The 13,076-nt window shown below is 45.4% G+C and overlaps 2 protein-coding genes across 2 annotated transcripts; both read left to right on the top strand.

The window, feature by feature from the left end:
• Positions 1-6,101: 6,101 nt before the first annotated feature.
• Positions 6,102-7,978, top strand: LOC141814332 (protein kinase PINOID 2-like). Its single transcript, XM_074702275.1, has 2 exons — positions 6,102-6,709; positions 6,781-7,978. Exons 1-2 carry the CDS (start codon positions 6,102-6,104, stop codon positions 7,673-7,675), a joined length of 1,503 nt encoding a protein of 500 aa, XP_074558376.1. The 3' UTR covers positions 7,676-7,978.
• A 1,640-nt stretch (positions 7,979-9,618) lies between these two features.
• On the top strand, positions 9,619-12,793 carry LOC141815268 (nudix hydrolase 19, chloroplastic-like). Its single transcript, XM_074703191.1, has 6 exons — positions 9,619-10,152; positions 10,494-10,634; positions 10,718-10,822; positions 11,002-11,101; positions 12,192-12,284; positions 12,361-12,793. Exons 1-6 carry the CDS (start codon positions 9,685-9,687, stop codon positions 12,645-12,647), a joined length of 1,194 nt encoding a protein of 397 aa, XP_074559292.1. The 5' UTR covers positions 9,619-9,684; the 3' UTR covers positions 12,648-12,793.
• The last annotated feature ends 283 nt before the right edge of the window (positions 12,794-13,076 follow it).

Below are 13,076 nucleotides of genomic sequence, written 5' to 3'. Positions count from 1 at the left end.
AAAGATATTGAGTGTTTATAGTTCCTAAAACAATTCGATATGGTTAAAAAGTCTAATTTACATTTCCATTAACCAACAAATGTCTTATATATATATATATATATATATATATAGTCCTGATCTCCTGCGCGAACCACCGTACGCGACACCTGCGCACCGCTCCGACCCACCGCCGTTTCCACCGCCGTCGCGCCGCCGTCCGGTCACCGACGGCCGCCGGACCGGATGCGTTGGAAAGCCATCTCGCTGGCGCTCCGGCCGGGGCCGGATTCCGGTCGGATTGTGGCCGGAATCCGGCCGGAATCCGGCCAGAAACGCGACAGAACGGCTGTTGGCCGATTTCAGCGGAAATCGGCCGGATTCCGGCCGAATCACGGCCGGAGACCGGCCGCGGTCGACGCGCCGGCGCCGGGCGCGTCGACCGCGGCCGGTCTCCGGCCGTGATTCGGTCGGAATCTGGCCGATTTCGGCCGGAATCGGCCAACAGTAGCTGTTGGCCGATTCCGGCCGAAATTCGGCCGGATTCAGGCCGAATTTGGCCGGAATCCGACCACCGGACCCGGCGCCGGTGAGTTGCGCATCCATCGGTGCCGGTCCGGTGGCCGGAGATGGCCGGACGCCGGTGAACAGCTGCGGTGAAGGAGCAAACGTCCGAGGAGAAACACTGTGCGTCGATCGGAGAAACGGACGGTGTTGATTGCGTCGCGCACGGGGAGCGCAGGATAACGGAGCGCAGGTGATCAAATTTCTATATATATATATATATATATATATATATATATATATATATATATGTGACAGGGTATGATGCACACCCAGTGACATTTAGTATAAAATATTTTTTTTTAATTTAGAATTTAGATTTTAAGATTTAAGATCTAGATTAAAGGAAATAAAATTTTAAAAAATATATATTTTTTACTAGATATTCATGAAGTGTGCAACTATGTTGTGGAAACTTGGAGACAAAAAACGGGAAACGGGAAATGCGGAAACAGAAACGGGAAACGATAATAGTTGAAGTTTCCAGATTTTGGAAACGTCGAAGACCTCATCAAATACTATGAATATTTCCTAGACTATGGCATAAGTAAGACTATGTTGCACATAAAAAAATTTGATTGTGAGTATTTTTCGAACTTAAAGTCAAAATTCATCAAATCTGGCCGCTGGCCGTTCCTTGTAAGTTTCCACGGATGGAAACGTTTCCCAGCGTTTCGGAAATGGGGACTTCAGTGTAAACGTTGTTTCCAGACAGCAGCGTAGGTGTGCAACATATTAAACCTATATATATATATATATATATATATATATATATATATATATAGAAAAATGATCTCCTGCGCGACACCTCATCCGCGATCCGTGCGCGAACACCCCACCCACGCCCGCTGCCGCCGCGATTTCATCGCCGTCCGGCCACCTCCGGCCGTCGGACCGGCCCCGATCGACGCGTCACTCGCCGGCGCGTCGATCGGCGTCGGTCCGGCGACCGGAGATGGCCGGACGGCGGCGAATTTGGCCGAAAACCGAGACCACAGTGGCCGGCGGCGATTCCGGCCAAATCGCGGCCGGAATCCGGCCAAATTCCGGCCGAAGACCGGCCGGGGAAGGACCGCCCGGCGCCGGCGGTCCTTCCCCGGCCGGTCTTCGGCCGGAATTTGGCCGGATTCCGGCCGCGATTTGGCCGGAATCGCCGCCGGCCACTGTGGTCTCGGTTTTCGGCCAAATTCGCCGCCGTCCGGCCATCTCCGGTCGCCGGACCGACGCCGGTCGACGCGCCGGCGAGTGACGCGTCGATCGGGGCCGGTCCGACGGCCGGAGGTGGCCGGACGGCGATGAAATCGCGGCGGCAGTGGCTGTGGGTGGCAGAGCTGCGGATTCCGGCCGAATTCGCGGCCGTCCGGTCACCGGAGGCCGCCGGACCGACGCCGGTCGATGCGCCGGCGAGTGGTGCGTCGATCGGGCCCGGTCCGGTCGCCGGAGGTGGCCGGACGGCGGAACGGCAGCGGCGGCATTGGGCGTGGGTCGGGTGTCGCGCACGGTTCGCGGACGGGGATTCGCGCAGTAGATCACTTCTCTATATATATATATATATATATATATATATATATACGAAAATGATCTCCTGCGCGCCGTTCCATCCGCGATCCGTGCGCGAACACCCGACCCACGCCCGCTGCCGCCGCTCCCGTTTCGCCGTCCGGCCACCTTCGGCCGTCGGACCGGCCCCGATCGACGCGCAACTCGCCGGCGCGTCGACCGGCGTCGGTCCGGCGACCGGAGATGGCCGGACGGCGGCGAATTTGGCCGGAAACCGAGACCACAGTGACCGGCGGCGATTCCGGCCAAATCGCGACCGGAATCCGGCCGAATCACGGCCGGAGACCGGCCGGGGAAGGACCGCCCGGCGCCGGCGGTCCTTCCCCGGCCGGTCTCCGGCCGTAATTTGGCCGGATTCCGGTCGCGATTTGGCCGGAATCGCCGCCGGTCACTGTGGTCTCGGATTCCGGCCAAATTCGCCGCCGTCAGGCCGTCTCCGGCCGCCGGACCGACGCCGGTCGACGCGCCGGCGAGTGCCGCGTCGATCGGGGCCGGTCCGACGGCCGGAGGTGGCCGGACGGCGATGAAATCGCGGCGGCAATGGGCGTGGGTGGGAGAGCGGCGGTTTCCGGCCGATTTCGCCGTCGTCCGGTCACCGGCAGCCGCCGGACTGACGCCGGTCGACGCGCCGGCGAGTTTCGCGTCGATCGGGGCCGGTCCGACGGCCGGAGGTGGCCGGACGGCGAAACGGGAGCGGCGGCAGTGGGCATGGGTCGGTGGTGCGCACGGGTGTCGCGCACGGGTGTCGCGCAGGAGATCACTTCTCATATATATATATATATATATATCGAGTTTGATATCCTGCGCAAACGAAAAAACGCGTCCCGTGCGCACGCGATCCCGACCGTTCATCGCGAAAAATCCACGCTGTTCATCACGAAAAAACACTGTAGCTTCTCTGCGTCGTCGACGTTCTCGCCGCTGCCGCTCCTCCGTCCGGCCACCGGACCGGCGGCGATGGATTCGCAACTCACCGGCGCCTTCGGCCGGAATCCGGCCGATTTTCGGTCGAAATCGACCAACAGTTACTGTTGGCCGATTTCGGCCGAATCACGGCCGGAATCGAAAAAACGCGTCTGTTGGCCGATTCCGGCCGCGATTCGGCCGGAATCCGGCTGATTTTCGGCCGACAGTGGCCGGTGGGCTGTGTCGTGTTTCCGACCGGATTCCGGCCGTAATCCAGCCGGAATCCGATGCCGGAATGTGCGCCGGCGAGTGGCGCATCCAACGGTCCGGGTCCGATGGCCGACGGTGATCGGACGGCGGCGCGACGGCGGCGGAAGTGGACGGGGGTCGACGGTCGCGCAGGGATCGCGTAGGGATGAGTCGCGCGGGATATCATTTCTCATATATATATATATATATATATATATATATAATATGTACCTACTATTCAAAAAATATATATGAAATCAATGTCAAAGATTCAGAATCCAAATTGTCTGAGGACATAACACAGTTCTGAGTCTAAATGCAATCAAATCTCAGAGGAAAAGGCAGAGAATGGGACAAGGAATTGGTGGGTGAGGGAGCAAAGCCTGCAATAAGGGATGGGTCTTCAACCTTTCCAAGGCCTTTTGCCTCCCCCTCACTGCTGCCTATACAACAAACCAAAATGAATATGACAAAAATATATATATATAAATAAATAAAAACATAGATGACAAGATATCATAATTCAGTTATCTCTCTAGGAACCAGCAAATATCTTCTCCAACACAATTCTGAAAGACTGAATCAGAAGAGCTCAGACAGTATCAGGTCCACTAGCACAAAAAAAAAGGAAAAAAACAATATCAAATTAAACTTCAGATCATGAAATTTCTGAGCTTTTCATTCACTTTCAGCTGGTCAATTAATCTAGCTAGGCCAAAATGGCCTTTGCATGCATGATTGCATGCAGGAAGAAGCTTGCTTCGTATGCAGTTTGTTTTGTAACCGATGGTTTCATTCTGGGCACTTATTATATTCTCTTTTGTGATCGCTGAACTGGAGACCAGATTTGACTTATGAACAAGAAAATGCAGCTAGCTGTAGGTTTCTTGTTCTTTCTGAACTTCATTCAAGCTTATTTTCTGAATAAACCAATTAGCAAAGCAATTAAATTAAAGTTATACACCAAAACTGAACTTGTGATCAATTTGTTGTTTTTTACTTGAAGTTTTTGAGTTTGGATGTCCATTCTTATTATTACCTACTCGAGCCAACCAACTATGCATTATATTCATGCCTTAGATTCATAGTAGATAGTTTTGGATTTGCATTCTACAAGTAAATGAATTCACATGTTCTTTGGATTGAGCTTACCAAGAAATTATATTAAAATAAATTAAAAGTAGGAAAAGGGAATAAAAAAGGAGAAGTAAAAGAGGTGGAGTATTTAATTTGTGGCACGGGTCTTCCATGTTTTTCCTATAAAATTTAATTTGCTTGAAGAGCTCAACTGTTTAACAAATATAATTCAGCCTTTCTTCTTCTTTTCCTTTTATTTATTTTATTTACTGTTTATGATCAAATACAGTGTATTGTATTATTCAATATAATATATATATATATATATATATATATATATATATATTGGGTTTAGTTTAATAAATTGATTGTATTGTTAGGGTTTAATTTTTAGATAGAGTTAATTATCTACAGAGCTTCATCTTAAGCCCCAGAGGGTGGGTACTCACAAGTTATGTGTTTGGGGTCAAATAAGTTATCTAGAGAGTTTGTTTGGTTTAAAAGGTACCTATTAATTATCGACTAAAATACGTACCTCTAGTAATGTTGAGAGCTTACTAAGGATAATCAGTTGGCCGCGAGAAGCGAACACGATGTTAATAGTATTTCTGAGTAAATGATCTCGAGATTTTTTTTTCAATTATAGAGTATCTAGTTAAGGGTTACATATAGTGCTCCACATATCACCATAGTAAGGAGTTTTAGTAATGTATTTTACTTATCTATCCAAATTTCTTATTTAAAAGAGTGAATTAGTAGATATTTCAAGGTGACACTTTGTGTGCATCATAACACAAAGTCTTTGAACCACATTATTAACACGTTAGAACATGCTTGATTTTTTGTTTTGTTTGAAAGGGTAATCTCTGTTAGTCCTTCCCAAATGATTTTGATATTTAATAAGTATATTTAAATAAGCAATTTGTGATTGACAATTTAATTGAGTTGCTTAATGTAAAATATTTATAAATTTGAATAAAATATATCATATAAGTTACCTAGAAAATAATTTTAAAAAAGGCTTCAACTATTAGTATTTATATTGATTGACCGAACAACTTAGTTTAGTTGACCCAACATTGTGATTGAGCAAACAAATTTTGTTTGGTTGATCAATGGGTAGCAATCATCAAGTGATTATTATATGATAATTATCCATTAATTGATTTGAAAGTGGTTTGGTCAATAAAATAATTTAGATCATAATAGGACAAAATCAGGGATGAACCAGGGAGGCGATGACGACAATCGCTCCCCCTTCAGTATTTTTAGTACAAAAGACGTAGAGATATAAAGGTATAGAAATATGGATCAACGATACGGTCGTCCTGTCTCAACTTAAATATATATCTTTTGCTCTCTTTTAATATGAAATTTCTAACTTCATCCCTAAACAAAATATGAATTTGAAATTAGTTTTACTATTACAATTAATTATTTTTTCATTGCAATTCAATCAAGAGTCATCCTTTCATTTATTCACAAGATTTATCTTTGTACTTGTACAATGATATTCAAGCTTATCATTGTAAAATGGTATAAAATATTAATCAATTTTTTAGTTGAAAAAAAAAACTCATAAAACCTTTTAAGTATTTATATTTATGTATTTTTTTTTAAATTTACGACTTTTAAAGCAGGTCGGAAATTACTATAATGACCTTCGCAGCCACGCTCATTGGCTCTTTGCTTTCTTAGAGTTTAGCCTCTATAAATACACGCGAAAGAAGTGAAGTGATGAGCTGTAGAATTGCGTCTCCAAATCCATGCACCCCTCCGCCCGGTCTCGCCGACGCACCATGGAGGCCGCCGCCTTGGCCGGCCGCGACGATTCCGACAGAGACAGCGTCCGATCCTCCTTCAGCACCGCCATCGACTCCCGCCGCAGCTGGATCAGCGACATCAGCTTCGGCAGCTCCAGCTTCGGCACCGCCAGCGATACCGGTGGCGCTGGCCCTCACCAACCGAAGATGAAACCCCACAAGGCGAACCAGGCCGAGTGGGAGGCCATCCGCCGCCTCCGCGCCGCCTCCTCCGGCCAAATCCGCCTCGACCACTTCCGCCTCCTCCGCCGCCTCGGCAGCGGCGACCTCGGCAACGTGTACCTGTGCGAGCTCCGCGCCCCGGCGCCGGCCTGCCTCTACGCCATGAAGGTGGTAGACCGCGAGGCCCTTGCCTTCCGCAAGAAGCTCCACCGCGCGGAGATCGAGAAGGACATCCTTCGCACCCTTGACCATCCTTTTCTCCCCACCCTCTACGCCGACTTCGAAGCTGCCCACTACTCCTGCCTCCTCATGGAGTTCTGCCCCGGAGGAGACCTCCATGTCCTCCGCCAGCGCCAGGCCGCCCGCCGCTTCCCCATCTCCTCCGCCAGGTAAATTTCTCAAATCCCTTCATCTCCGTACCGGTGGAGCATTTTGACAAACAAAACTCCTGCGTCCACAGGTTTTATGCGGCGGAGACGTTGTTGGCGCTGGAGTACCTCCATATGATGGGGGTGGTCTACCGGGATTTGAAGCCGGAGAACATCCTCGTGAGGGACGACGGCCACATCATGCTCTCTGACTTCGATCTCTCCCTCAAGTGCGACGTCGTCCCCAAACTCCACATGATGCAACGCCTCGGCGGCGGAAAGCTCCCGGCGAAGAGCTCCGCCGCATCCTGCGTGCCGCCCATGCAACCCGTCCTCTCCTGCTTCTACGGCGGCGACAAAAAGGCAAAGCGGCCACCCCCGAAAAAGAACCCCTCCGCGGACGACCCGGAAGAGGCGGAGCAGGAGAATCAGATCGAGGTCGACCCGGAGCTGGTGGCGGAGCCGATCGCCGCCCGGTCGAAGTCGTTCGTGGGCACGCACGAGTACCTCGCACCGGAGGTGATCTCCGGCGGCGGCCACGGCAGCGCCGTCGACTGGTGGGCCCTCGGAGTGTTCCTCTACGAGATGATCCACGGCCGGACGCCGTTCAAGGGCGAGGACAACGAGAAGACCCTCCTCAACATCCTCAAGCAACCGCTCGCGTTCCCGCCGACGCCATCCCCGACGGATCCCAACAAGAACACGGACGACACTACGGCGACGGCCCGAGATCTGATCGCGAAGCTGCTGGCGAAGAACCCCAAAAAGCGCATCGGAAGCACCAAGGGCGCCGCCGAGATCAAGCGGCACGAGTTCTTCAAGGGCGTCAACTGGGCGCTCATCAGGTCGGTAAGCCCACCGGAGGTGCCCAGAAACAGAGCCAGGAGCAGCTGCAGAGCACCTGCTGCGACGGTGGCTCAAAAGCTGAACAAAAAGCAAAAGGATCATGAGCCTTACCAAATCCCTCGCCGCATTGATTACTTCTAACTACTCTTTTCTTTTGCGTGCGTATATACACTTAGAACCCCATCATGGCAAATTTTAGTTTACCCTCTAAAATTTAATTTAATTTGATTTATTGTCTCAAGAATCAAATTAAACTTTAGAGGGGAAAAATTAAAATTCCTCCGCCTTATCCAGTTACTACTGTCTGTTTGTTATGCTTTTCGTCTCACACTTTGTTTTTTGGTTTCTCTTTTGGGTCCTTGTAGTCTTTTGACTTGTGAGTTATCATTGTCATGGTCTCTCTTTTGGTGAACTTGAAACCTTTTTTAGGTCTTTTTTAATATATATATCTTGACTATAAGTGAGCCCCCACTGCCTCACTGAGGTCGATGAGCTGCAGGTGCATGCGTATGCAAGGAAATTGCAAATGAAATCTCTTCCTGTACGTATGATATACAGTACTGCATGCTAGTTCTACATGGAGAGCTGTTTTTATATACGTAGCTCAGAGGCATGCATGCATGCAATCATGGAAGACTTTGCATTGATCACTTTCTCATTATCTCACTTAGATAAAATGTGGATTCGTTCATCATAACCAGTAGGTTTAAAACATGCATCATGCATGGGACTCTTGTCACTGTAATAATTTAACTTGTGATGGACAAAATGATCGATCTACCAGAGTATTAATCATGCGTGCTAGAAATTGTAATGGCAAATATCCATGCAATGATGGGACTCTCTTGCCTTAGATTTGCCACTCTTTTTACCCTTTTTTAAAGAACAAATGGATTTATGAAACTCTCCCTGATATATAGCCGCCAATCATGCCTTCACTCTAAAACACTCGAATGATGAAGTGCAATGGACGACGTACGTTGGTTAGCTTCATGATACTATACGAGCTATATTATTAAACCATGCATGATTAAACGAGGTGGGGTTCGTGGCATAATGTCATGAGAAACTATTTACAAGGACATCATTAATTGCCTGAAGAGAAGTCCATTTGATGCTCGCTGTAATGATATGGATGGGACTTAACACGCAATTATAATTATTTACTTAAGCAATAATTAGGCCCGGGGTTTATGGCTAGAATCATGCCCTCTGTGGATTTTCACTAGCAAAATGATGGGTCATGCGAACAAGAAGATGGTACGTGCTCTTTATTAGTTTTCAATTCTAAGAGAGTTTCTTTGATTAGTTTATGGTCTTGGCCATAATATATTTTGTCCTTTCTTTCGGACCATTGATTAGTTAGATATAAAACGTGACAAGTAGTTGGGTCTATATTTTTTTTGTCAAACTATATATAAAAATTTTGTTGAGAATTTGATTTCGACATAATAATTAAACAAAGCTCTTTAAAATCTTTAAGAACTTTTGATAAAAATGTTTGATACCTTAAAAAATGAACACTTACAAATTGAGAGGACCACCAAGCGTGCAATGCTATATATGGACATGGACCATTAGAACCTTACAAACTTGAGGCCTTACCAAGTATTTGATAGCTTTAAATCACTCAAATTTGGAAAAAAATATAGATTTAGGAGAACGCTAAGATCACAAATTAAGATAAAAATGATTTGAAGATCCTAAATAATTGAAAATAAAAAAAAAAGAATATTAACAAACTTAAAAAAAAAATTAGGAGCACAACAGTGTAAAGTTAATATGAATTTAAGATTTTAAAAATCATCTGTATTTAATAATCATTAAATTTTTTAAAAATATTTTTTTTTGTGGAACGGTACGAACCGCTGCACGGCACCGTGCCATCGTCCACCAATTCGCGATGCTGATGAGTGCAACCACGTGGCACACTTCCCGCCTTCAACACAAACGTCTCCCATTCGGTTCATATCTATCGTCAGATCTCCAGAACTTCCATCGCATCCACCGTCGGAAGGGTCCGCATCCTCCTGCTTCGCCCGTTTGCGATCTCTCAACTTCGCGCCTGGCTGCAGAAGGCCTCGCCGCCGCCTCTGCTCCTCGAAGAAGTGAGAACTCGATCCTCCTCCTCCTTTTGGTTTGCCGTAGCCATGCCCATCAACCTCAAATCCCACGCCTTCGCCGGCAATCCGCTGAGATCCAGCCACCCCAATTCGGACCCTTCTTCCTCCCCCACTTCCGCCCTTGACGCCCTCAAGTCTTTCCTCTCCGGGGGAGACGATGACTCGTCTGCTGTCTCTAGGGTTTTGCCTTTTCGAAAGGGCCGAGCTTTGGCCCGCTCCTTCGTCTCCACTTCCAATTCGGGCTCAAAGTGGAGCCTTGGGTGGGTTTCTCCTGCGAAAGTCAGGCGTATCGGGGCGGAATCTTTTGTCTACTTGGGTTCGCATCCTGAGGAGGAAAACGGCATCGTTTCTTGGGCGGTTGACGTTTCTGACGCAGTAAACCTTGAGCTGGGTCACGGTGGCGATGGTTATGGCTTCGTGGATCTAAGAACCCTGATGGTTGCTACTGATTGGACTGATGCAGATGCAATGGGAGAGTTGGCAATTGCCGGACATGTAAGATGTGCTTACCTTTTATTCTTTTACCATTTTGTATGAGACCCATCATCGATAATCATATCAGGATGAATGTTTATATGATCAACCAATTCAGGCACTTGTTTTTTGATAGGATTAATGACCACAGGAGCTACCAAATTTATCATTGTTACCTAAAATCTCAAATAAGCCGATTGGCTTAGATTATGTTGCCTCTTGATGGTGCCCCTTCCTATCTGTCATCTTACAGTTTCAGTCCGCAAGTTGGTTAAAAATGTTTGCTGAATTTTTTATCTGTTCCTTCTCTGTGGTGCCATGTTTTATGTAAGTTTTGAACTTTCATTCATTGGTATGACCAGGCTGGGGCACTACTAGAGTGGCACAAAACATCACGTTTTTGCGGGCACTGTGGAACTCCCACAGCTTTCGTTGATGCTGGAAGGCGAAAGCAATGCACCAACGGGTCCTGCAGAAAGAAAATATACCCACGAGTTGATCCTGTATAGTTTCATCCTCCACTTATGTCACTGTTCAACTGGTCACTTCGCTCACTGATGTGCATATGGATTGTGCTTCGGAGCAGGTTGTTATTATGCTAGTTATTGACAAGGAGAATGATTGTGCACTTTTGAGTCACAAGTCAAGGTCTGCTCCTCGTATGTGGAGTTGTCTTGCAGGTTTTATAGAGGTATTGGTATCACAATATCATATTCAGATTCTATTGCATTGTTTAGCAAGACAATCGGTATGATGACATACAATGAATTACTTTGTGATGCAATTTGAACACTTGTTGTTTTTAATGTTAGTTTAAATAGTAATTCTGCATTATAAGATCACAACTCTTTAACTTTTATATGTTCTCAGCCAGGGGAGAACTTAGAAGAGGCAGTAAGAAGAGAAACTTTGGAAGAGACTGGTATTGAAGTTGGTGATGTTGTTTACCACAGTTCTCAGCCATGGCCTGGTACCTACCTGTCTCTTCAGTTTGATATATTTAAGGCATGACATGTGGGGGTTATTTGGTAGGCTTTTACAGAATTATTGGCATTGCATTCAGAATATTCTTTTGGAAATTACTCCTGTTTGTTACATAAACTCACAAGTTTTTAAACAACATTTAATTTTTTTTGTCATGAAAAACAATCCTAATTTTTTTAAGCATAGTTTCTAAAGAGTATACTTGACATTTAAATTGTAATTCTCTTATAATCCGTGTGTGATGGATTGCTCTTGACATTCAAGAGATGGAAAAGCTAATGGAAACATAAAAGGTTCCATAATTAGGATGTTTCCAACAAACATAGCTATAGCTATATCAACCAGCTAATACTGAAAAAAAAAACAAATAATTAGAAAGTACAGTCTCCAATAATATCACAGTTTCATAAAGTTTGGCAAAACTCATTTACCTAATCTTTTCAGAACATTCTTAGTTAAACTTGAAACCTGTGTCTGCATTTATTCATTTGGAAGATTCCTTATTTTGTGAAAATTCTGGTAACTTTGTCCAAAACTATAACTAAATAAATAGGTTTGTTGAATAAGGTAATCTCAAAGAACCTCCTGTCGTGAGGGAGGAACCAGTCAAATAGATTTCTGCTCCATTGTTTCTTCTTAGTATATAACTTTGTAAAGAATATCTTGCTCTAACTTTTTCTGGCAAATACTATTTGCACAAGGAATGAAGCAAGAAAGTGAACTAAATATAAAATTTCACACACATAATAAGCCTAAGACAGTAATACCCAAGTCAAAAAAGGGGAAAGGCAGTTTCGACTATCAAACTTAGTTGTGTATCTTAGCTACGTGAAATTTTGTTGATATGGTAATGCCCTAAATACTAATGCCACATGGTTCATGAATACTTCTAATCTTTTATTTTCTTAGAGAAGTTCATGACAGAAAATAAACAAAATGTGCTGGCTCACTTTTTGCATCTTCCCTGACTAGATGATAGAAGAAGACAAGCATAGTTGCTCATGTTTGAATTTTCTCTTTGTTCTTGTTAACTTTTTATTTTATTTTTTTATTTTTTAAGTATTTGGTTTTCTCAGTTGGGTCTGGCAATATGCCATGCCAGTTAATGATGGGTTTCTTTGCATATGCCAAAACATTCGATATTCATGTGGACAAGGCAGAGCTTGAAGGTAACTACTCTCAACGTGTGATGCTAAATTTTGCAAACTATAAAACTGGTTTATATTTTCCTTCTCTTCTTTCCAGATGCTCGCTGGCATAAAAGAGAGGATGTAAGAAAGGCACTTACCTATGACGAATATGAAAGAACTCAGAAGACGACTGCATTGAAAGTTAACCAAATCTGCAAGGGTCTTGAAGGAGCTCAGATCTCCTCGGCAGACTTGAATACTGGAAGCCGAGAGCTTATGCCGATGTTCGTTCCCGGACCTTACGCGATCGCCCACCATCTAATTTCATCATGGGTTCATGACGGTGTGAATTCCATCCATCAGTTGCAACCAAAGCAATTGAGTTCTCTGTCCAACTTATGATTCAGCCTATTGATATTTCCAGGTCAAAACTGGAGTTGAATTATGAATACACGTAGCCATTCTTCCAGATAAAGAAAGAAATTAACATTGTCTTCTAGTTTCGTGAATCTTTTCCCGTACCTGTGCAGTGTTATATGTTCTATTGTATCTGGTAGATAATTGGCCACTACTCCAAGATTCTTTTATATGCAGGTCATAAGAAGATTTGTACTTTTTGGAAACAGTCAACCACTATGCCCTGGCCAGCCCCGCATTCAGTTTACATACTGTGGTTTGATTAAGAGGCTTAACCTGTAAGAAATTGGCTAAAAAGATTCTTTTATATGCAGGTCAAGAAGAATGACATTTTGGAAACAGTTGGCATAGTTTACAGACTGTGGTTTGATTAAGAGGCTTGTAAGAAATTGCTAAAAAATTAAAGATTAAGAG

The sequence above is a fragment of the Curcuma longa genome, chromosome 21 (genome assembly GCF_044706935.1).
Source record: "Curcuma longa cultivar G26 ecotype Majalengka, Jawa Barat chromosome 21, ITB_CL_G26_1.1, whole genome shotgun sequence".
Classification (NCBI taxonomy): Eukaryota; Viridiplantae; Streptophyta; class Magnoliopsida; order Zingiberales; family Zingiberaceae; genus Curcuma; species Curcuma longa.
Note: the sequence above shows the minus strand (reverse complement) of the source record. Positions and strands in the feature narration are given on the sequence as shown.

Excerpts from the sequence above, each read along its gene's own strand:
- LOC141814332 (XM_074702275.1), top strand. The coding sequence starts at position 6,102 with ATGCACCCCTCCGCCCGGTCTCGCCGACGCACCATGGAGGCCGCCGCC. Across the intron at positions 6,710-6,780 it reads TTCCCCATCTCCTCCGCCAG|GTTTTATGCGGCGGAGACGT; the intron begins GTAAATTTCTCA and ends CTGCGTCCACAG.
- LOC141815268 (XM_074703191.1), top strand. The coding sequence starts at position 9,685 with ATGCCCATCAACCTCAAATCCCACGCCTTCGCCGGCAATCCGCTGAGA. Across the intron at positions 10,635-10,717 it reads TATACCCACGAGTTGATCCT|GTTGTTATTATGCTAGTTAT; the intron begins GTATAGTTTCAT and ends GCTTCGGAGCAG. Across the intron at positions 10,823-11,001 it reads GTCTTGCAGGTTTTATAGAG|CCAGGGGAGAACTTAGAAGA; the intron begins GTATTGGTATCA and ends ATATGTTCTCAG.